The following is a 24,779-nucleotide window of genomic DNA, read 5'->3' on the forward strand; positions in this document are numbered from 1 at the left end:
AAATAGAATCTTGGATCAGCTTTACTATCATTATTCTGAATTCTTTTTCAGGTAGACTGCCTATTACCTCTTCATTTGTTAGGTCTGGTAGGTTTTTATCTTGCTCCTTCACCTGCTGTGTGTTTTTCTGCTTTCTCATTTTGCTTATGTTACTGTGTTTGGGGTCTCCTTTTTGCAGGCTGCAGATTCGTAGTTCCCGTTGTTTTTGGTGTCTGTCCCCCGTGGCTAAGGTTGTTTCAGTAGGTTGTGTAGGCTTCCTGGTGGGGGGGACTAATGCCTGTGTTCTGGTGGTTGAAGCTCGATCTTGTCTTTCTGGTGGACAGGTCCACGTCTGGTGGTGTGTTTTGGGGTGTCTGTGGCCTTATTATGTTTTTAGGTATCCTCTCTGCTAATGGGTGGGGTTGTGTTCCTGCCTTGCTAGTTGCTTGGCATAGGGTGACCAGCACTGTAGCTTGCTGGTCGTTGACTGAAGCTGGGTGCTGGTGTTGAGATGGAGATCCCTGGGAGATTTTCGCTGCTTGATATTATGTGGAGCTGGGAGGTCTCTTGTGGACCCGTGTCCTGAAGTTGGCTCTCCCACTTCAGAGGCACAGCACTAACTCCTGGCTGCAGCACCAAGAGCCTTTCATCCACCCGGCTCAGAATAACAGTGAGAAAAAGTAGAGAGAAATAATTAGTAGAAGAAAGAAAGAGAGATTGAAAGAAAGGAAGAAGGGAAGAAAGGAAGGAAGGAAGGAAGAAAGAAAGAAAGGAGGGAGGGAGGAAGGATGGAAAGAAAGAAGGAAAGAAAGGAGGAGGGAGGGAGGAATGAAAGCAAAAGGAAGAGTGAATGGAAGAAGAGAGGGAGGGAGGGAGGAAGGAAAGAAAGAAAGAAAGACAGGAGGGAGGGAGGGAGGAAGGAAGGAAAGAAAAAGAAAGTGGAAAGAAGAAGGGTGGGAGGGAGGGAGGGATGGAGGAAAGAAAAAGAAAGAAGGAAAGGAGGAGCAGAGGGAGGGAGGGAGGAAGGGAAGGGAGGAAAAAAAGAAAGAGCAGGTAAAGTAAAATAGAATAAAGTATGAAATATAGTAGCGTTATTAAAATTAAAAAGTAATTATTGAAAAAAAACACGGACCGATAGAACCCTGGGACATATGGTGGAAGCAAAGCTATACAGAGAGAATCTTACACAGAAGATTACACATACACATTCACAAAAAGAGAGCAGGGGGAAAAATCAAAAATCTTGCTCTCCAAGTCCACCTCCTCGATTTGGGATAATTCGTTGTAAAAAGAGGAAAAGGGCGAAAAGTCTGAAATCTTGCTAAGTCCACCTCCTTAATTTGAGATAATTCGTTGTAAAGAGAGGAAAAAAAAAAGGGGGGGGGGAAGTCTTAAATCTTGTCCTCAAGGTCCACTTCCTCAATTTGGGATGATTCGCTGTCCATTCATGCACTCCACAGACGCAGGGCACATCAAATGGACCGTGGAGCTTTAATCCGCTGCCTCGGAGGCTGCACAGAGAGATTTCCCTGTCTCTGCTCTCACAGCTCCCGGGTCTCAGCCTTGGACCTGGCCCCGCCTCTGCGCGTAGGTCGCCGGAGGGCGTCCGTTCTTCGCTCAGACAGGACGGGTTTAAAGGAGCCGCTGATTCGGGGGCTCTGCCTCACTCAGGCAGAGGGGAGGGAGGGGAATGCCCTCTCCTCGCGCACCAGGCAACAAAAGGGAAAAAAGTCTCTTGCCTCTCCGGTAGCTCCAGACCCTTTCCCCGGACTCCCTCCGGGCTAGCACTAACCCCTTCAGGGTCTCTTCCTGCCGCCAGCCCCAGTCCTCTCCCTGCGCTCCGACTGAAAGCCGATACCCACCCGAGCCTCAGCTCCCAGCCCCGCCCGCCCTGGCGGCCGAGCAGACAAGTCTCTCGGGCTGGTGTGTGCCTGAGGGCACCGATCCTCTGTGCCAAAATCTCTCTGCTTTGCCCTCCGCACCCCTGTTGCTGTGCTCTCCTCCGCTACTCCGAAGCTTTCCCCCTCCGCCACCTGCAGTCTCCGCCCTCGAAGGGGCTTGTAGTGTGTAGAAACCTTCCCTCCTTCACGGCTCCCTCCCACTGGTGCAGGTCCCGTCCATATCCTATTGTCTCTGTTTATTCTTTTTTTTTTTTCTTTTGACCTACCCAGGTATGTGGGGAGTTTCTTGCCTTTTGGGGGGTCTGAGGTCTTCTGTCAGCGTTCAATAGGTGTTCTGTTGGAGTTGTTCCACGTGTAGATGAATTTCTGATGTATCTGTGGGGAGGAAGGTGATCTCCGCGTCTTACTCTTCCGCCATCTTCCTCCGGCCCCCTATTCTCTCTTGACTTAACCGCCTGGGTTATGTGCATCTCAGTTCAAAACATATTATTGTAGGTTATGAGGAACCATGAAAGGATTTTAAACAGGGTAGACATGGCCTGTTTTGTGTTTTTGTAAGATTACTCAAGTTAATGTCAGACAAAACGCAGCCAGGGGAGCCGCTTAGGATATCTGGGGAGGGGTATGAATGGGCGGTGTTGAGGCCAGAGCCTGGGCAGTGGCCAGAGAGATGGACAGATGGGGGAGACTCCAGAGGAGCCACACTGGAGAGAAAAAACTGGAATGGTGGAGGGAGCACCCGGAGGCAGTGCGAGGAGCTACCCCTTTTTGTTGTCTTGGTCTGTCACCTGAGCCTCATTTTCCTCAGTTGTAAGAGGAGGATACCAGTACCTTCGGTGCCTTCTCTCCCCTTCCCTCCACCCCCCCCACCTTATTGTGGGGACCAGAAGAGGTGCTGTGTGTGGAAGGACCTTAAAAACTATGAGATGCCATCGGGAATTGTGGTCAGGGCAGTGGTTATATTTTCATTATTGTGGTCTTTTGTAGCTTAGTATAAAAGCAGTTATGCCTTTACTCTCTAACGTGATAAACTTTATTCCTAGCCCACATTCTATATGCAAAACTTCTTTAAAAATTTCAAGTTAGTATTTAGGTTTATAAATTAAACTTATAAAAATTTGAAGCTTGGATTGAAACAAATAATCACTATTCTGAGTCTTCTAAACTTTCTGTTAAACTACAATGAAGTTAATTTTTAAATTGAGATTACCACTGATTCACTTCTTAAAAGCCTTTTTAGATTTTTCAATGATTAAAGCTGAAACTATCAGTGAGGATTCTTACCAGCTGCTTTTAATTCAGCTAATTCAGAGAGGCCGCCAGGCAGGGGATGTGGAAACTACTGTGGTGGGTTCCCGAAAACACCAAAGATGGATTTTGTCTGCTTAGGTTTCATAGACATATTTTCAGAGTCCAAGGAGGGCCTGGATGTTCACTCGTCAATGATCCTGCGCTTCCTGCATCGCAACCGGCTCTCTAGCACCGTCATCCCCTACCCTATGTTGGACCACTGCAATAACATGAGCACCATGAGGGCTTCTGTTCTGAAGGACTCTCTGGATCAACTGGTACAAAAAGAAAAGGGTACGTGTGCGGGGGTGGGGGGTGTTCTTGAGAAGGCGTGAGCATCGTTTCTTCCAAGTGTGGTATTTATTGATAGGATGAGCCAACACTTCTCCCTGCTTTTATTTCTGAAAACGTAATAGTGACCAGTTTGTAGCACAAGAATGTGACCTGCTCTGCCTTTCCCCTCCCCCTCTCCTTCCCCTCCCCCTCCCTCTCACCCTCTTCATAACCCCAAGTCTCCGCTCAGATGTGACTTCAGGAAGGCCTTTTCTCATTACTCTTATCTAACTAATGCCCCCACCCCTGCCACTCCCCACCTTTTGGTTACTATCCCCTTTGCAGGTTTAATAGTCTGAATGGCACTTACTGTCATCTGAGGTTGTAGCATTAGTATTTACTTGCGTTTTTGTCTGTCCGCTTCATTATACTTGGCACCTGGAACTATGCCTGCCGCGTAGTAGGTACTCTGTGAATAGTTGTTCAGTAAATGAGGGAAGCCACTACAGACTCACTTAGTGACCACAACAAAAGTTGATACTGTGAATTGGCAGGTCCGTGGAACATAATGAGTCCAGAAATAGACCCAAATACATGTGGGAACATAGTACCAGATATAGTTAGCATTACATGTCAGGTTGGAAAGGTGAATTAGCAAACAAGTTGGGTTAGGGAACTGGTTAGCCAATTGCAGAAAAAAATAAAACAAGATTCTTAACCCACTGTATTCACGAAAATGACTTGCAGATGGATTAAAAAGTTCAACCAAAAAGAAAGCTATAAGAGCTAAAAACCCTGACATGGGAAAACCTTTCTGAGCAGGACATGAAACTCAAAAACTACAAAAGAAAAGATTAATAAGTTAGACTGTATGCAAATTTAAATTTCTGTACAGCAAGAAATACAAGCAGAGTCAAAAGACAAATGACATTTTAGGGAACAAAAGTATATTTTGTAACATTGTGACAGACTCAGTTTTTTTTTACTAACTCTGACCTTGGGCAATTACCTAATTGCCTTAGTTTCCTCATCTCTAAAATGAATTAATACATAAAAATGTGTAGAAAAGTTCCTGGTTCACAGTAAACAGTCAGTAAATATTACTTACTATGTATGTGTATATATACATTACATAATGTACATAAAATATATAAATTGATAAGAAGACTTGTGACCCAGTAACAAAAATAGATGAGGGCAGGACCAGGCCATACTCAGAAACACAAGTGGCTTACAAACAAGTGGCTTAAAAAAAATCTCAGTCATAATTAAAGAAATGTAAATTCAAACTATAAGACATCATATTCATCTCTTGGGTGGTTTTGCAGATATATCAGTGGATTTGTGTTGTACTACAGTCAGCTCATGGAGCAGTCCTTCTGCTTTATACGTGTTCTCCAATTTGGAAGGAGATTTTAAGGAGCATTTATTTTTCTAGGGCCAAAGTGCCAAGCATATTTCTGCTAGATATTTTATTTTATTTTATTTTATTTTATTTTATTTTATTTTTCTGCTAGATATTTTAAATGATCTTTTAAAAAATTCTTTGTGAAAGAGATGTCATGATAAAATCTGGTTTTTCTTGCAGAGAGCCCTGGAGATCTAACTAGAAGTCCAGAGATGGACAAACTCAAGTCAGTAGCAAAGTGCTATGCTTATATAGAAACATCCTCCAACCCTGCAGACATTGACAAGATGACAAATGGAGAAACGTCATCATACTGGCAGTCAGATGGCAGTGCCCGCTCACACTGGATTCGGTGGGTGCTGTAATACCAATTCTTGAGTGAAAGTCCAAGAAAATTATCCACTTTCTTTCTCTTACCCCATCAATGTGTTAAAAAATTATTTTTTAAAATTTTAGAATATTTTCTACTTAACTGGCTAGTGTTTTTCTTCTTGTGACTATCTGGAAAGATGCTTTAAGAATCAAGTTAGGACTTCCCTGATGGTGCAGTGGTTAAGAATCCACCTGCCAGTACAGGGGACACGGGTTCGAGCCCTGGTCCAGGAAGATCCCACATGCCACAGAGCAACTAGGCCTGTGCGCCACAACTACTGAGCCTGCGCTCTAGAGCCCGCGAGCCACAACTACTGAGCCCACGTGCCACAACTGCTGAGCCCATGTGCCACAACTACTGAAGCCTGCGCACTTAGAGCTCATGCTCCACAACAAGAGAAGGCACTGCAATGAGAAGCCCGCACACCACAACAAAGAGTAGTCCCCACTCGCTGCAACTAGAGAAAGCCCGCGTGCAGCAACGAAGACCCAATGCGGCCAAAAAAAAAAAAAAAAAAATCTATTAAAAAAATTATTAAAAAAGAAAAGAATCAAGTTAAAGGAATCATGTAAAATTATCTAACCTGGTTCATATATTCATAAATATGGATAATTTCTTTACTTGGTATTTTAAGGGAGAAAATTAGCATTTGACTAATATTTTATGATATGGATTTCAGATATTTTTCACTAGGTTTTCAGGAAGATTAATATCACAAGGGACAAGTACTTTTCTTATATCTGATGTGATTTTACTTCTCAAGATTTTTTCTGCACATTTAAAAAATTTGTGTACAACTAAGTTGGCCAGTTTAGTAGAGAAAGAGGGAACGGGGTGGTCAGGAATCCTGGAGTGGAATTTTTTTCCCCCACCCCCACACAGCACGTGGGGGGATCTTGGTTCCCTGACCAGGGATCGAACCCGTACCCCCTGCAGTGGAAGCACGGAGTCCTAACCACTGAACCTCCAGGGAACTCCCCCACTGGAGTGGAATAGATGACAGTAAACTATGATGAAGCTGCTATCTAAAATTTCACCTGTCCCTTCGGAAAATGGGCTGATTTCAGTTGGTGGAAATAGAAATAATTACCTTGTTTTCTCATAGAGGATAAATATGCTCTTTAGCCATCTATACATGAGGGAATATACCCAGTTCTTTGCATTGCAGTTTAGAAATTTGCTTCTTGCCAGGTAAAGGGATTTTGTTAGACTGTTCATATTGTACTTTCCTGCTTGTATTAGTAGCTTAAAAAGAAACAGAAGATTGATCTTGAACTGAAAGGAATTTTAGAAACTTGGGACGGTCATAAGGGCTTTGAAACTAATAGCCAGCATTTCAAGTTAGTTGCTTTTAGGGGAATCAGTCTTGTGGTATATCACATGTAAGATCTTAGAGATGGGACTTGTGGGCCCTGCCAGTTCTCAACCTGTATAAACACTTGTAGTTTCTGCTCTCCGTGTTTTCCAGTTTAAAAATGAAGCCAGATGTTGTGCTTAGGCACCTGTCCATTGCAGTGGCTGCCACTGACCAGAGCTACATGCCGCAGCAGGTGACTGTAGCTGTGGGGAGGAGTGCCAGCGATCTTCAGGAAGTCCGCGACGTGCACATTCCCAGCAATGTCACTGGCTATGTGACACTGCTGGAAAATGCCAACATCAGTCAGCTCTGTGAGTCAACCAAGATACGTCTTGCCCTTCTTAACTAAGGGGATTGGGAGGGGAGGAAGAAGTCATGTTTTTTGGCGGGAAGACCTCTGAAGTAGAAAAGCTGTTTGCTTGTCTTTGGAGATCTGATTTGCTTCTCATCATATACATGAAAGTGGTCATTATTTCGCCTATTCAGTGTTTTTAAATGTTATAGAAAAGCAGTAAAGCCTATTTTAATTAAAAATATTTTATTTTTGTTTTCTTATTAGAAAATTAGAAATATTTAGATAAAAATTATTCAAAATCCCACTACCCAGGGATTGTCGCTGTGAATCTGTTGGTATGGATCCTTCCAGACCTTTTCTTATATTTCTGTGTGTGTGTGTGTATGTCTGTGTGTATCAATACACACACACACGCACATATATATATACACATTTTTAAAAATAAAAGATAGGTTTGCATATATATATATTTACATATATCTATACATATCTTTTTACAAAAAAAGGTGATATTTTGTACACGCTCTTTTGTGACTTTTTAACGTGTTGTCTTATCATATATTCATGCACACCTTTATTTAGTGTTGTAAGAATATGCCTTAATTTTAACAAGCCTTTTATTCTTGGACATTTAGGTTGTTTCCATTTTTATACTATTATAACCTTGCTTCACACATAGCATTTTGGAAATAATCACAATTCTGTGATTTCTTTCCAGGCTTATTTCATTCAGGGAGCCGGAATGCTTCATGTTTTGTCTCATTTCTTCTAATGCTTTCCTGGGCCAAAAGAAGTATTCTTACTTTGCTCAAAGGAACTGAGGCCTGGGGAGGTAGAGTCTTTGTGTCTCACCCCTGGGCAAAGAAGTAGTTAAGCTTGTGGAGTAGAAGCTTCCTGTCTCACACTGTGGTGGTCTTTTCTCTGAATTGTGTCCTTTTAAACTTCTCACCTCCTTTCCAACCCAAATAAGAAATTACGACAGCTCTTAAAAGTGAGTCATGCCTGTACCATTTATCTGGACTTGATAATTAAAAAGAAATTCTCACAACTGCTATGAGCCAGCTGCTGTTTCATAACAACATCCAAATTTCGGAACTCTAGGAAATATTTTTAGTCATTTTCTTACCGTGTATTTAATCAGGATTTTAAAAATGCACTTTGTGTTAATTATCAGAACTCATAAATGCCTGTGAAGCTTTGTGATATAAAGATTTAAGCCACCCTTAGTTTTACACATGATTCTTTTGACTCCTTAGATTGGTCAGTGCTTTTTTGACAAATTTATTATATATACTAGCTCCATTGCACACATCGTTTATTTCTGGCATCAAAGTATATCTTCAGAATTTTCTTTTCGAAATGTGAATTACTATCTTGCTTTTAGTTGGAAGCCTAGAATTTGCTGAACTGAAGAAGTTAATCCAATACTGAATTTGTTGTTTGCGCTTGACAGATGTCCAGATTAACATAAAGCGTTGTCTTAGTGATGGATGTGACACTAGAATTCATGGTCTGAGGGCTGTTGGCTTTCAGAGAGTCAAGAAGTCTGGGGTCTCAGTCTCAGATGCTTCTGCAATATGGTATTGGTCTCTGCTGACATCTCTGGTGACGGCTTCCATGGAGACAAATCCCGCCTTTGTCCAAACAGTGCTACGCAACACTCAGTAAGTCGCTCTGCTTTCCAGGCTTGTCACGGCGCTCATTCTCTAACCCTTTAGGGCGAGTCACTGAGCAGCCTTTGATCATCGAGACTCAGTCAACATCTGGGCCCCAGGTGCCCTGTTGTTTCCTGTTTGTACCTTCAGCTCCTATCTTGTGAGGGGGTCCCACATGCCATTCCTCTTCCTTATCCACTGGGGAACAATTGTTCACATTTACATAGCAATTTATATGGGATAAAACACCATCAGATGCTATATATTATTTACCTACTTATGTCATAAAATGTATCTGTAAAAGTTATCCCTGTTTTATAGACAAGGATACAGTGACCTTCCCTGAGGTATATGACCAGGCAGTGATGCATCAGTTTGAATCTAGATCTTTGGACCTAGGCCCTAGGTTGAAAGCTCTTTTCAATAAAGAGTCAAATCTTTTCAAGGACACCAAATTAATTTATTTTTAAATGTAGAGTACCTTTGAAAATTTTCTTCTAAAAACTGTTAGGGCAAAAAGACTCAGTGGTAATCTATAAGGCAAAGCAGCCAGCTTCAGTAGCAATGAAGTATTCGTGTTATATGTAAGTTTAGTAACTGATAATGGGCACTCTTAGCGCAGGCTATCAAAATATCAGATAAAAGAGATAGCTAATATTTCGTTCTGTAGATGTCTTTTGAGCTTTGTTATTGCTATTAAATAAAACTCTTCAGCAAATAATACTGCTGGCATTGCTAGATCTGAAGGGTAATATTTGGCCAGACTCCTTTCTTCCTGCCTGTTTTAAAATTTAAAAAATAAAAAAATTTTCAAACTTTGAGAAATAATGCAAATTCTATGCAAAAAGAAAAAGTAGCTTCTTCCTGAGCCAGTTGAGAGTAATTTGCTAACCTGATGCCCTATGGTTCCTGAATATTTTATTTAGTATGTATTTCCTGAAAATGAGAACATGCTGCTACAACCATCAAAATCAGGAAATTAACATTCATACACATTGCTACCATCTAATTCTCAGATCCTGTTCAAATTTTGCTAGTTGTCTCGGTAATGTCCTTTGTAGCAAAAGGATCCAGTCCAGAATCATACTTGGTATTTCATTGTCATGTCTCTGTTGTTTCCTTCAATAAGGAACAATTCCTCTGTCTTTCCTTGACTTTTAAGACTTTGACGCTTTTGAAATCATAGGTCAGTTATTTTGAAGAGTGTCCTTCAGTCTTGGTTTATCTGAAGTTTCATCATGATTAAGATTAGATTTTGTGTCTTTGGCAGGAATATCATAGAAGTGATGATGGGTTCTCATTGCATCCCATCAGCGACACACAGCTTCAGATTGTCCTATTACTAGTTTGGTGATGTTAACTTCGACCCTTTGATGAAAGTGGTGCCTGCCAGACTTTTCCAGTGTAAAAGAACTCTTTTTCCCTTTGTAATTAATAAATATTTCGTGAGGAGGTACTTTGAGACTATGTCAATATCCCATTTCTCATCAAACTTTATATTGGTATGACTCAAGATTCCTGTTTTATTCCCTGAGTTATAATCCATCACAGTTTTGATGGTAAGATTGGCCCAGATTTGTTCGATGGGAACTCCTTCAGTCTGGTTCATATGTCCTTTTGATATGTCCTCATATTCTTGGAACACTTCCTTACAACAAGATATTCCAGGCTTATCTTGAATGTTCCCTGCCATAGTCCTAGGATCAGCTGTTTTGCTCAGGAGTCATGGTCACTCTTAGTGGAGAGTTGTGTTTAGAAACTAAACAAACTAAACTCATTGCTGTTGGAGTGTTGCTTCTCTCAGTGTACACAGCTGGGAAATACATGTTTGTGTGTAACTAATAGACACATAACGTGTATGCACAGACACATTGACACCTATATTTATTTCTGTATCTGTAACACTGAAAACTCTGAGTTTATACTTCTAATAAACTCTGATAACTTCTAATTCTAATCCAGCACTACTGTTCATTCTAGTTTTCTCCCTTTCTCTATTTGTAACTCCTTCTGTGATTGTGAGAAACCTGGCTCCCATCATCCCTAAAATATTTACTTATTTAAACAATCCCGCTCTATATAACTAGTCTCCCACCTCCCTGGCCCTTGACTGGACACCCTCCTCACCCTCTTGGTGCTTGCATTCCATGCCACGCTGTCCCTTTGCTCAGTACCCCACTCTAATACCTCGCTCTGGGCCACCATGCACCCCACCCATGCACCCACCCAAGGACACACGAGTGCCTACCTTGCACAGCCCTACTTTATGGGCTGAATTTTCAGGAAGGGGAAGAGGAAACGTTTTCTGCCTTATTTTTGTGAAGCTATGCCACGTTGTTGAAGAACAGATATATCCCTAAACAGTTGTAATAGTTAATCGGCAATGGTATCGTCACTCCTAACTTTTAAATATCAGTGATCTTAAAACTATTCTAAAATTTTAAAATTATTTTAAAAAATCAATGAGGAAAAATAAGTAAGGAAAAAATATTATGAAACAAAAGTGGAAATAAATTCTGTAAATCCTTGCATGCCACTTAGGGGCTTTAGACCTTGTGGATCGACTGTATGTTAGTGTAGCTGCCCTACTGATGCAGCTCATATAGAGGGGACAAGAAACGAGATCATAGTGGAAGCTGACACAGTGTTAGCCTTGCTGTTTTGTCTCTGTTGTGAGATGTAGAAATAAAATAGTTTCAGGGATTCCCACTACTATTATCATAAAATGACTATCAAGTGTAGAATTTTGAGTGACTTTTTCTGTACCTTCACATTGTTCATGGTACACTCATTGCCTAGCACAGTTGCTGGCACAAGTAGGACTCACTAATATTTTGTTGCATAAATTTATTAGATGACTGCTGGTCCAGAGGAGGTAAAGCTATTGTAAAAGGAGATGAGAAAAGAGAAACATTAAAGCAGACTCTGAGGTAGAAAGGCCAAGAAACACAGGAAGGAATAGAGAAGGTGACAGGTGCTGATATGTTTAGGATAAAATAAACATATCATGATGCATCTTTAGATACAAGAGATCTGAAGATGAATTTTTTGTGTGTGTCACAAACAGCTCTGCCCCTGGGGTCAAGTATTCTAAGAACTCAGGGTTTTTCTGTAGACATATGTCTTTTGCTCATACTACTTAAAATGAACACTTGCTTCCAGAGGGTTGAATGAGCTTTTATAGAGGGAAATGGAACTCTTAAAGAAAAAAGAAAAGAAAAGAAAGAAACCCCATTAAACTGTTTAGCACCAGGACCCCTGCAGGAAAAAGGCTGATCTGTGTTATGTACCAGGTTCTCTGTAGGAACACTGTCTGTTTCTTGATAAGGGATTAATCCAAACAAGCTTCCAACAATTTTTTTTGTCTAAAATTGTATTATTAAGTTTATTGTTTGCCAGGGATTGTTCTGATTGCACATTTTACACTCCTAGGAAGGCACTGCAGCACATGCCTCCACTTTCCCTCTCACCAGGATCTACAGATTTCTCAACTTTCCTGTCTCCCAACGTTCTGGAAGAAGTGGACAGCTTCCTCATAAGGATAACTAGGTAAAATTAAGGTTGATAAGGGCTGGTGGGGGATAGAGGGCATATGTGCTTGATAAGTCTTTTTTGTTTTTTTAATTTTAAAATCTTTTAAAGATTTTTTTTTTAAAGAATCATTTGTAGTGACTGAAAAGAAAGTGAAATAACGGTGCACCCGTGTAAACTCCATGATCTAGCAGTACACCTGCCCTCATGAATTGGGGGTGGGTGCGGAGTAATCCTCAGATTCAGCTAGAGCAGGGGTCTCAAAGTCCAGAATGCAAAGCCTCTCAGTTCCCTCACATCCCCAGCCCAGCACCTGCTATCTCCATGAACAGGTCTAACAAGCCTGATTGTCCATAGACCTGGGAAAGGACACCCTGCTAGCTGTTTGAGGGGTCGCGTAGTGTGGGGACACTCAGCTCTGTCACAGTGAGCCCTGTTAGAGTACAAACCAGGCCCTGAGCTATCTAGACAGGGTTTTTTGTTGTTGTTTTTTTTTCTTTTTTGGCCACACCATGTGGCACGTGGGGATCTTCGTTCCCCGACCAGGGATCAGAGCCATGCCCCCGGCAGTGGAAGCATGGAGTCCTAACCACTGGACTGCCAGGGAAGTCCCCATCTAGACAGGTTTAAAAGTTTCAGTGTAATATGTTTTAAAAAGCAGACGTGATGTGGAATAGATCTAAAATATGTTATTGGTGTTTGAAGGAATAAGCCCTTAACTCTCTGGCCAAGCCAAATTATTACCCGAGGCTTCTTCATAGCAGGGGCTTATTGCAACAGCCGATTTATTTTTGGTTTATAAAGTTTGACTTATTAAAGTTGATAGCATTATTTAATACTTGTAGGTGAAGGTTACAGAAGTGAGGATTGAATTTCCTGGTCCTCTGGGTTGATTTAGTTTTTCTTTAGGCTGTCTTAAGGATTTTGAAAAAGTATTTCTGGTAAACAGAGAAAGCATATATGGCAGGTTGGTTTTGCTTATGTAATCAGTTACACAGAGTTTGAGCTACCTGGCTTTTCTCATAGTTTTAGGAAGTGAAGTGTCTTTTGTTCTTTGTTTACAGCTGCTCTTCCACTCCAGAGGTGGAGCTGACTCTCCTGGCTTTTGCACTAGCAAGAGGGAGTGTTGCCAAAGTGCTGAGCTCTCTGTGTACTGTCACTGACCACCTGGACACACACTATGATGCCTCATCCCTCATCTCATCCATGGCGTCCGTCAGGCAGAACCTGCTCCTTAAATATGGTAAACGACCTCGGCATGATGCACACATCATAAAACCATCACCAACGTGGGATTTCCTGGCATCTTCTTATCTTTTTGTGTAGTTTGTGGGCTCGGTCGTTGTAGTTATACAATGATTTCTGGAAGAGCGTATCTTCTTTGGGGTTGGTAGGGAGAAGGGAGATGTTGGTTCATTTATGGATGCATTAGCAGAAGAGGACCCAAATGTTCACTATGCTGTACTCCCAGGATTTACTGGCCTAATCACTTAGGCTTGGTGGCCATTTGAGCACAGCCATCTTTGATAAAGTATGGGAGTGTCTCATGGTTTAGGTCAAGAGGTTGGGAAGTTGGAGTACCTCTCATCTGGAGGAGGGAGGAAACTACCCCAGACCCAGAGCAAAGGATCCTTGTCTTGGAATCCATCCCTCTGCATCCTCGTGATAGTTTGTAGCTGGTTGGAACAACATATATGGTCATACATACATGCCTGCCACCACTTTCCCCTCCTGGGCCCAACAGCAGTCCATCTTAGCACTTTTCTACTGACCCAGGGTGGGGCCTCCTAATCCTTCTCAACACAGGAGTCCATACAGCTACTCTCAGATGACTGCAGTGGACATGTGCTGTCCTGGCCTCTACTGCTAAAGTTTCTGTCCACAAGTACAGTATTGGGTCCCATCCTCTTCAGTAATAGAGGCAATACTGTGATATTTCCTCATGATATTTGTACCTTTGCCTTAATATCACTTAATAATGTATTTTATGTTTAATTTTTTAAGTCTGACAATCGATATCTTGTAAATCCAGTCCCTCCCCAATTTTGGAAAGGTCATTTTTTTGGAGGAGTAGGGGCCCGTAGAAGGCACAGCCAAATGGGAGGGATACGTAGTGTCTGGAAAATATTCTCCAGAAAGGTTTTTGATTCAGTTTAGCAGTTATTTGAGCAGGGAGCACGGGATGGAGGAGGAATGCGTAGGGGGACTGTTCATTATTGATAATGTTCTAGTTCTGGGGTGGGTTATAGGTTAATAGGGTTATAAGGTTTTCATTATATTATTAAAACAAAAGAAAAAGTTTTCAGATCATTATAGCAAAAGTTGATTTTTATAATTTTGAAAACTTTCAAAATTTGCCTGGAGATGTTTTAAAGAAACAAGACCCAGAACGCTAAGACATTATTTATATATTTAAAGGCAATTACAATAAAATTAATTATTGGCTCCAAAACAGTGTCTTAGGAATTCCTCCCTTCCCCCCACTCAACACACAAATATGTTGAGCCTGTGCTATTAATCTATGTCTTATAATGTGCTTTGTTTCCAACTAGTGGTTATTCTAGAATGATTCTCCTCAGAATTACTTAGGGACATAAGCTGTACTTTGTCTCTTTCAGGAAAGCAGAGAAGGATGGTGTCAACTTTTGTCTAATATTACTTCCTATTTTAGCTTTTAAATGGGTAAATTTTTACTGAGCAGTCTGGGTGTCCACAGGCTCTCCATTTGCACTGATGAGCATTCTAGTTTTCATTTTTTCATAGCGCTAGCTTCAGGCTGTCTCTTTCTCGCTCTCTCTTTTCTTTGATCAGGTAAACCTCTGCAGTTGACTCTTCAGGCCTGTGATGTCAAGGGAAAAGAAGAGAAGTCAGGACCCGAAAACCTCCTTGTTGAGCCGTGGACGAGGGACGGTGAGTGGTGGACCTGTCGGGTTTTAGTGAGTAGAAAGGGCCATGGTGCTCACTAGAGGCTGTGTGAAACCGCACTGTGGTCTTCGAAACTTTCAAGATACGCGGTCTTCGCTGTGATGTCTTTCAGTTGGCTTCAGTGGTTCCTGAACCATTTGTGTGATTTCTTTACTACAGCGTTGCCACCTGCTAGGTGTCAGTCACCTGTAACAACTTAAACGTACTTGAGAGGCTTCAGTTTTGAAAAGCAAAGACTTCTCCTCTTGGAATATAAAAAGTTACCATTTTTAAGTTCAGATTGTCCTTCTGTTGTGTGATCTCAGAGTACTGAGAAACTCAGTGGTTCAGTAGCACTCCAGTGCTAAAAACGTAGCTCAGGATGAGGGTGTTTCTCCATATGGCTGCTCTGGCATTTGAAGTGTCTGGAAGGAAGCCCCGCTCCTTCCCAGGCGTCAGCTTGGTGATTGCTGATGTGCTCTTCAGCACTGTGGCTCTTTTCCTCATCCAGGGAGTGTTTGTGAGTCTCTTCCTCATCCGTCTTGTTGGCCAGCTGGTTAGTCTCCTGCACATGTCCCCTTTCTACTCACTGTACTGCTTTGAATATTGCCAGTTCAGAAAAGGACGTGGAATGTTCCAGCAGTTAACAAACATTGAAGGGAACTGGCCTTACCACTTTGGACTCGGTTTCCCCTTGGCTTTCCTCACAGCAGAACAGACCTTGTGCGTTCTCAGTAGTCGCCTCCTCTCTGTCCTGTTTCCTGTGGTCATTAGCACCAATGAAGTAAAGACGCCTGGGAAAACGTGCTTCACCAGTCCCACCTCCTCCTGGTGGTCTTCTTAAGCCATGACTACCGCACGAGACAGGCTTCCTGCAGTCCTCGCTGAGCAGCTCAGCCTCTGCAGACACATTTCCTCCCCCACATTCATCTCCTGCCACCCTGAAGGCCACTGCAGACCGCCCAGTCACCTGCCGTCCAAAGTGGGGTTGGGAGGAGGTGGTGGCAGCTCTTTGCCCGTTTCCCCCTCCCCACAGTCAGGAAAGCAAGACCACTCTACCAAAGGCCCTCTGCAGTTTTCCTTTGCTCGCTGAAGAATTGGGATTTTTGTCTCTGGAGTATGTAAGGCAGAATCTTCTTAAAACCAGTGTATGGATTTTTTTTTCATACTCTCATCATCATCTACTGAAAGGCCTCTCTTGTTTTATCTTACTTTTTAAAACTTTTATAACAATTTCAAATTGTCTCCATCTAGTCTTTATTATTTTTTTTTTTTTATTATTTTTTTTTTTTGCAGTACGTGGGCCTCTCACTGTTGTGGCCTCTCCCATTGCGGAGCACAGGCTCCGGACGCGCAGGCTCAGAGGTCATGGCTCAAGGGCCCAGCCGCTCCGCGTCATGTGGGATCTTCCCGGACCGGGGCACGAACCCGTGTCCCCTGCATCAGCAGGCGGACTCCCAACCACTGCGCCACCAGGGAAGCCCTAGTCTTTATTTTTAAAGACTTCATTTTCTTTTTTTAAGAGCAGTTTTAGGTTTACAACAAAACTGGAAGGAGGTACAGAGATTTCCCATATGCCCCCTGCCCCGCACATGCAGAGCCTCCCCCATTATCCACATCACTCACCAGAGTGGTACATTTTTACGAAGGGTGAACCTACAATGACACATCGTAATTGCCCAAAGTCCATAGCTTACTTTAGGCTTCACTCTTGATGTCTTCCATTCTGTGGGTTTGAACAAATGTATAACGACCTATATCCATCATTATAATACCATACAGGGTGTTTTCATTGTCCTTAAAATCAGCCTGGATTTTTTTTTCAGCCTGGATTTTTAACACCATTCTAAGTCTGAAAGCACCACAGGTTTTTCTGTAGCTATTGCAATGCATTTGCCAGCTCTTCTGCCTGGTCTGATTTGACTAATTTGTTACTCTCCCTGTGTCTTATCCATCCCCCTCTCCTCCCTGCCCTCCACCTAACCTTAAATGGGTAAATTGCATAAACTAGTTGTAGTGTGTGGATTTGTTACTTTTGTTGTGTTTCTGATGAGCACCCAGGTGGGCTGTGACTGGGCGTGGGGAGGAGCCTTGGTTTCCCCAGGTCTCTCCCTCCACAACCGTCACTGTCTGTTTCTTGTAACTCAGGTTAGGATTCGGTCCTCTACCAAAAAATGAACCTGACGAGACAGGGAGGACAGAGGAAAGTCCTCACAGCCGGAACTGTGGGGTTTTGAGGAGTGATTTGTTTCTTCCTCTTACGGGGGCCAAAGCTCTTTTTCACTGCTACCTTTCAAGTTCCCCAGCTGCTGGGAAACACTGGACGTTCCCCCTTGCTGCACAGAGTGCCCGGAGAACCCGAACGTGGACACTCCGAGGGCTGATGTCCCTCCCGTGAGTCACAGCCACGGGTCTGGCACTTTAAAGGAGTGCAGGCTGCTGCCAATAGAACTGAAGGAGTAAGGTTATTGAATTCTTTACGTTTGAGATTGGTTATTTTCTTCCTGTCATTTTAAGAGACTAAACTGGGCAGGAGGGGCATGGTGTCCAAACAGTTGTAGCTTTAAAATATTATAGTTAGACATATGAGCTGGTTTTTTACCAAGAAAAGGAAGCACAGAGGTTTTATTTATTTACTTTTTAAGCTTTATTTGTTTAATGTATGTATTTATTTGGGCCTTAAAAAATTGATGGCAATGTTATTTTAAAAGGGTCGGATTCTTTTGACTTAAATTATTGCTTCAGCTACTTTGAGACTAATGAAAACTGGCAGCTACTCCCAGGCAGCATTTCAGCCTTTACAATAGATTTGATTAGTTAGAGGCATCCAGACCTCCTAGAAAAGGTGACAGTTCAATAATTGGGATAGTTTTTAGTATTACTGTCAGTAGCATTGTGTGAATTTCTGGCCATATGGCTTCTTAAAATTGTCTGTAGAATTACTATTTGATAGCATTAGATCAATAATAGCTTCTCCCTGTGATTTAGTAAAGGTTCCTTTGGATTTAATTTTTTTGGTTTTGGTGACAAATAATGCATATTGTCTTACGGAGATTTAACTTCACAAATTTTTGTTTTATTGAACTCAGTGCAATGAAATAAGCATGAAATTGGTTTTAGTCTTTTCATCTTGATAAGGCAGAGTGGTTGAAAGCAGTTCATGGTTTCGGGAAGAATGGGTGGTCAGGCTGATTTGAGTAAATGTGTAAGTTATATAATTTACAGAGGTTGGAAAGAGAAAAGCAGCCTTGGATTTAACAGACCTTTTTGTAAATTTTTAAAGGATAGTTAACAACAGCAAAAAAGGTGAACCACAACTCTCATAAAATGAACATGTCAGTCTTTTTATTTATCCCATTAATTACTGAGGGAACCAGTAAGATGTTACAAGCAGGTCAAAGGAGAGCTCATTAATACACATAGACCAGTAAGAATGCTGACACAAATCTACAGATGGTTGCAAAATTGGTCAGTCTTCATAAGGAATAATCAGCTATGTTCCTATAGACACAATTTTTATTTCTGTGGACAAGAATCTTTTGCATTACTGTTATTATTCTACAATTTACAGAGTTGTAAAATAGTTCAGAGACAAAGAAAGGTGGAGATGACCCAAAGAGTGCACTAAACAAACACCCAGCATTCTTTTCTTGCCCATTTCAAAGACTTTTACAGTCTTTCCTGACAGAGTATTCAAGAAACTATCTAATTCCTCTCTCAGCCTTTAAGCCTGCTTGCTTCCAACAGCCCAGCCAAACGTCAGTCATGGTTTTAGGAATGGTTCAGAGAGGTGATTGATTGTCCAGTCTTTTGTCTCTTTGAATTAAAGTCACAGTCTTTATCAACTTTTTATTTCTTTATCGTTACCTCAGAGCCGAGCGGCCTGTATAGTTGAAAAGATTGTGCTCTGACCAAGTTACACCTGGACCATGATCTGTTACCTCGGTGTCTATCAGCGGGGTTGCTTCTGCCCAGAGGGGAATTCTTTTTCTAATTTTCTTCTTTCTTTTTCTGATTTTTATGAGAGAACCAGATAGACTAGATGCCCTCTGCCTCAAAGGATATGCTTTGGTTTTGTTGGTCTTAGTTCTTAGGGTTATTACAGATGCCTCAGTCATCCTAACTTTAGTTTTTCTTTTTTGTAGGTTTTCTTACAGAGACTGGAAAAACCAGAGCAAGTACTATTTTTTCTACAGGAACTGAATCTGCCTTCCAAGTTACTCAGATCAGAATTATGGTAATTCTTATGCTGCCTTCTTTAGGAAATGTTACTACTATTTTTAAAAATAGGATTGTACTTCAGAGGTTCACGTCACTGGTTTTTCATTGAACATTTAGTGATTATTCTGTGTCAGGCCTGTAGCAGAGGGCAAGGGCACAAAGATGAATAGATTGTTAAGTCTGTAAATGGTGTGAGTATAAGGATCAAGAAAAGTAAGGAATCATTTCTTGGGAAGCAGCTTTCTTACTTTTCCAGGACTTAATGTATTTGAAATCTCATTTTGTTGGCTTGATTTTTGCGTTAAGCTATTTGAATTTGACCATATTATTTGGGAACAAAATGGCCACAGAACTTTGGTCCCTTTGATGTACTTTAATATTTAGATCTCTATTTCCAGGTTCGACGTGGTGGCATTGGTGCCCAGTGTGGGTTGGTGTTTGCCTATGATTCATCTTCTGATAAATTTCATGCAGAAGAACACTTCAAAAGGTTTGAAAAATATGACAAATGGAAGCTTCAGGAATTCAGGCAATTTGTAAAAAGCAGGTAAGGAACAGAATAAAAATCTTTATAGTTAATAAGATTGTATATATTCTCTTATTGGTGAAATATGTTTTCTTTATAGAAAAGTTACCACTAACCCATCTTCAGTGGCCATGAGCATTCATTGCTTTCTGGCAGCACATGTGAAGACATATATTTTAATTTGTTCATAGTCTCTTACTCGGTACCTTCTGTGACCAGGTGTACACATCTTCAAAATGGTTGGGTAATAATACATGCCTGAATTGTGGGCAGCCTGAGGTCTCTAGTCTTATCTAGCCACTGGAAAATTTACCCAGGCCCCAGCTTCCCTCCTCCTATTTTTGTGTTTTTACTGAAAATATTTATTAAGCACCTATGATGTGCTAGGCCTGATGCTAGGTACTGAAGATACCGTCATGAGCAGATTGGCCCGATCCCTGCTCTATAGAGCCTACTGTTTAGCTCAGAAGACAGATGATAAAGCCTGCAGTGTCACAGTACTATAAATGCATGGTGGGTAGGAAGGATGAGGTGCTCTGGGAGCATATGGCAGAGCACCTGACCTGATCAGGGAAGGCTTCCTGGAGGAAGTGTTGAATATGGATGAGCTAAAGCTAATTAACTACTTGAAGAAGTTTAAGGAGAGTGTCCTGAGCAAAGAGCAAAGCAGAGTTGAGAACTCAGGTGGGGTCTGGCGTACACAAGGGACTGACGAGCCCCACATTGCTGAGGTGTGCCGTGAGCTGGAGAGTGGGGAGAGGTGAAGCTGGAGAGCTAGGAAAGGGTCAGGTCATTGAAGGCCCTTTTGTCTCTGTTTCAGGGTTTAGACTTTATCTTGAAAGCCATGGGGGCAGGGGAAGGGAGCAGGGTGGAGTGTGTTGCTGAGGAGCCTCAAGAAGAACGAGGAGAGATCACATTTGTGGTTTGGAAGTGCTGCTCTGGAGCCTGCTGTGTGAGGTGGGCTGGAGGAGAGTGAGCGGGGAGGCCAGATGAAATGGGGGGAGGCTGTCATGGTCACCTGGGAAGCCAGAGTGTGGGTAACCTCAACTAGAGCAGCAGCAGGAGCCATGGAGAGATGTGGACGCTTGAAGAGATGGCTAGAAAGTAGAAGCGGCAGGACCTGGTGAGTGACTGATGTACAGCAGGAGAGAGAAGGAGGCTTAGGCATCAGTGAGTCCTGGATTTTTGTCTCGCCAGAGGGGACATTGGTAGCGCCTTTTTCTGAGACAGAAAATACCTCGGGGAAAACAGGTTTGTGGGAAGATGATGAGCTCAGTTTTGGTCCTGTTGGTTTGAGGTTCTAGGAAGCCTCTGAGATATCCCACAGCTAGTTGGATAAACAGGTCAGGAACCTGGAAGAGATGTTGTCCTGAAGGCAGAGATATGAGAGACATTTCGGTGATAGTTTTTTTGTTGTTTTTTGGGGGTTTTTTTGCGGCACGCAGGCCTCTCACTGCTGCAGCCTCTCCCATTGCGGAGCACAGGCTCCGGACGCGCAGGCTCAGCGGCCATGGCTCACGGGCCCAGCTGCTCCGCGGCATGTGGGATCTTCCCGGACCGGGGCACGAACCCTTGTCGGCTGCATCAGCAGGCGGACTCTCAACCACTGCGCCACCAGGGAAGCCCTTGTTGATAGTTTAAAATGAATTAGAAGAGATCATTCTGGAGGAGTGTGTGGGCTGGGAAGAAAGAACAGAGACCTTAGGTCAACATGCTGAGAGGCACTAGCATTTATGGGGCAGCAGAGAAAGGGAAGCTTAGCAAAACAGCCAGAGAAGCCAGGGAAGTGTCCTCATGAAGCCAGGGGAAAATCGTGGTTAAAGAAGTAGGGAGTGGGCAACGGTGTTGGATGTTACCCCGGAGTCGGTGAGGTAAGTCTAGAAGTGGACTTGTTGGATTTAGCCACAGATGTCGTTGGTGACCTCTTGGACAGTGTTAACCTCCCTTATTACTAGTAGCAAGTTAAAACTCATGCAGCTGAGCCCGAGACTTGCCCTTTTTGCTCCTGTATTTCACAGGTAATGGGGTGCTGGAGTTTTTACTATCACTGAGTACTGTACTACTAGGCTTTCATGTACGTATGAACCACCAATAATTGTGTGAAAATGCGGATTCTGAATCAGTGGTTCTGCCTGGGGCCTGAGACCTTCATTTCTAACAAGCTCCCTGGCGACTCTGATGCTCCCCGACCACGGATCACACGTGGAATAGCAAGGATCTACAATAACTTCCTCTCTCTGATGGACTTCCTTTGGTGGCATCCCTGACAAAGGGTCACTCAGCCTCCCTAGAATATCCTTAATGATGGAGAACTCACTGCACTTCAGTAACATATTCTATGTTTATTGAAATCTAAGCTTGTAATTTCAACTCTGTGGTCTTAATTTCAGCCCTCTAAATGAATTGAAACAAATCTCTCTCCCATCACGCATACATGCTTTTTTAAAAGATGCTTTTCTTTTTAAACAATAACTAGAGATACACTTGTTTTTAAGTAGCTGTGTCCCACTCCTGAGACATATTAATATAAGGTTTTTTTTCCCTAAACCTGCTGTCAAACAAGATCTTTCACATCTTATATAGGATGATTTTTTTTTTAACCTAAATGCAGGCTTATTCGCTAGTCCCTTGTTGATTTTAGCTCCTGGTTGCAGCCTGAACTACTCTGAAATCCTGATTTGCTTGGGCTACATATTATCAGTCCCTCTCCAGTTTGGAGGTCAAAATGGTAATAGACATGTGTCTGTCTTCTTGCCTTTTTTTTTTTTTTTTTTTTGTCTGCCCTCTGGTCAGACATCGGTCAGTCAGCACACTCTGGGACTAGCTGTTTGGTTGCTGTACATATTTAAGAGGACTGATACTTAGCTCTGTTTTCTCCACCCTGCCTGTGAGTTGGTGTAGTGAGCAAGGTTGCTTCTCCCCACTCTCTGACATCCTGACAGCTCTCTGTATCTCAAGGATTTCCTTGATGACTCCCAAAGGGTGAATTGAAAAATCCTCAAACACCATATTGATGAAAGTCATTGGCATGGTTTTGGGCTAAAACGGAATACCACCTGTCCCATTGGTTTTAGGGTTAACTACATCATGAAAGCTTTATGCTAAGAAAGACTTAATGGTAAGAAGAGAACGTTTTTTTCTCTCTGTTACAGAACCTACTCTGGGTCCTTTGTCGTTTTCTTCTTGTAAATCCCTGTGTTTGCTTATCTTATCCATACAGAATACCCATGTGTTGGCTAGCTTGTTAGCCATGTCACAGACTAAATAGTTTAAAGTTTTAGGAATGTTACTTGAAAAGACTGCCATTTTCTCCTTCTCAGTTATTTAATTCCTAAAAAGGAAGTACCATTCAAGTATCCAATTTTAAAAAGAAACAGGGGCTTCCCTGGTCGTGCAGTGGTTAAGAATCTGCCTGCTAACACAGGGGACACGGGTTCGAGCCCTGGTCCAGGAAGATCCTACCTGCCACGGAGCAACTAAGCCCGTGTGCCACAACTACAGAGCCCGCGTGCCTAGAGTCTGTACTCCGCAACAGGAGAAGCCAATGCAATGAGAAGCCCGCGCACTGCAACAAACAGTAGCCCCCGCTTGCCGCAACTAGAGAAAACCCATGTGCAGCAATGAAGACCCAACGTAGCCAAAATAAATAAATAAAATAAATAAATTTTTAAAAAATGGCACACAGTTGTACTTCTTCAGCCTTTGGGTTGAAATGCTTCCCTGGAAGGACTTCTTAAGTAATAGGGAAAAGTCCTGAGGCCTGTGAAGGCTGAAGTTTTCCTTTTTTGGAGCTCCAGGATCTGAAAGCTCCTCAGCTTTTACCCTTCAGTTGTTGCAGTTGTGAATCTCAGGCCGGTCGTACCTATGTTAGCCAGACCTAGGGAAAGAAAACTGAACCTGCCTCTCCTTTGGATCTTTCCAGAAACACACACCAGCTGTTGCATTGTACCTTATTCCTTAGTAGCTTCATCTCAGATGCCTTGACTTCAGGTCTCATTCTTCAGATAAGCCAGTTATCTAGAGAAGCAAACTTTCTCCGTAGTTCCCAGGTTATATTTGGGACTAATAATAGTTCCCATTGCACAGATGAGGCTGAGAATTGGGGAGGATGTTACCACCAGCTCCCACCTATGCTTAGAGAGGCACCACGTGCCACACCCCGTCCTCAATTGTTAACCGACAGGCCGTGTAAACAAGTTAAATGCCATTTAGGTGGTGCCTTATTCCTAAGACCCTTGAGAAGTTTAGGAATAGGAGAATGTTCTGTGATTACTTTTGTGTTTACAGGATTGGTTGCCCGTCTGATAACCTTGGCGAGGATGATCCTATTGGCTGGTTTGAGCTGGAGGAAGAGTGGGATGAAGCAGATGTCAAGTTGCAACAGTGCAGGGTTGCCAAGGTAAGTGTCAGTGAGGTGTGGCCTTCGAACTCCTGCCCACTCCCCTCCTTTTGTACTGTAAGTGTTTATCAAGCGGTTATTGTGTGCCAGCCCTGTGCCAGCACTGGAACCCTGGAGGTGAATCAGACGTGATCATGACCCTCACAGAGCTCCGAGTCTAGTGGGAGACACAGATGTATGAGACAGTGTGATATGGGCTGATGAAGAGACACATGGGGCTGTTGCAGCCCAGAGGAACAATATTTACCCAGCCTGGAATTCACTAGGGAAGCCTTCCCAGGAAAGTTGGTGCGATGCCAAGTGTTGAAAGTTGATTAACCTGTCATCTTTCGCCAGGCTGAGAGGTGTGGAGAAGGGCCTCTCAGGCTGAGGGAACAGTAAGTCCACAGGCCTAAATGCAAGAGAGATGTCTTTCCGTAGCTATGAAAGAAACGGTGATTATCTGGCTACTTAATTTTTTTTAACCTCCGTTGTGAATCTTAGTAAGAAGCTTAAATAAGAGAAACAAGAACTATCTTTAGAGCTTGTACATATTTATGCAGCTGAGTAGTGGATTCTGAAAGGCCCTCAACAAAGGAGCTTTCACTATAATAAGCAGAGAGTGTGCATAGAAGTTGGGCTTTGCAAATGGCTTTAGCTTTGAGCAGACAAGGCTGTGCCCTGGGCT

General features: G+C 42.6%; 1 protein-coding gene across 3 annotated transcripts in view; it reads left to right on the forward strand.

Annotated features, from left to right (window-relative positions):
• The window catches only part of ZZEF1 (zinc finger ZZ-type and EF-hand domain containing 1), a gene marked incomplete at both ends in the record, with an annotated part of 120,432 nt that overhangs the window by 25,368 nt on the left and 70,285 nt on the right, over positions 1-24,779 (forward strand). For all 3 annotated transcript variants that reach the window (XM_079726042.1, XM_079726040.1, XM_079726041.1), the window contains 10 exons: positions 3,270-3,464; positions 5,032-5,203; positions 6,693-6,892; positions 8,330-8,540; positions 11,964-12,080; positions 13,127-13,305; positions 14,874-14,972; positions 19,112-19,203; positions 19,586-19,734; positions 24,001-24,112. In XM_079726042.1, the coding sequence (XP_079582168.1) occupies positions 3,270-3,464; positions 5,032-5,203; positions 6,693-6,892; positions 8,330-8,540; positions 11,964-12,080; positions 13,127-13,305; positions 14,874-14,972; positions 19,112-19,203; positions 19,586-19,734; positions 24,001-24,112 (1,526 nt within the window). The remainder of the gene's footprint in view (positions 1-3,269; positions 3,465-5,031; positions 5,204-6,692; positions 6,893-8,329; positions 8,541-11,963; positions 12,081-13,126; positions 13,306-14,873; positions 14,973-19,111; positions 19,204-19,585; positions 19,735-24,000; positions 24,113-24,779) is intronic.

The sequence above is a fragment of the Hyperoodon ampullatus genome (genome assembly GCF_949752795.1).
Source record: "Hyperoodon ampullatus genome assembly, chromosome: 19".
NCBI lineage: Eukaryota > Metazoa > Chordata > Mammalia > Artiodactyla > Ziphiidae > Hyperoodon > Hyperoodon ampullatus.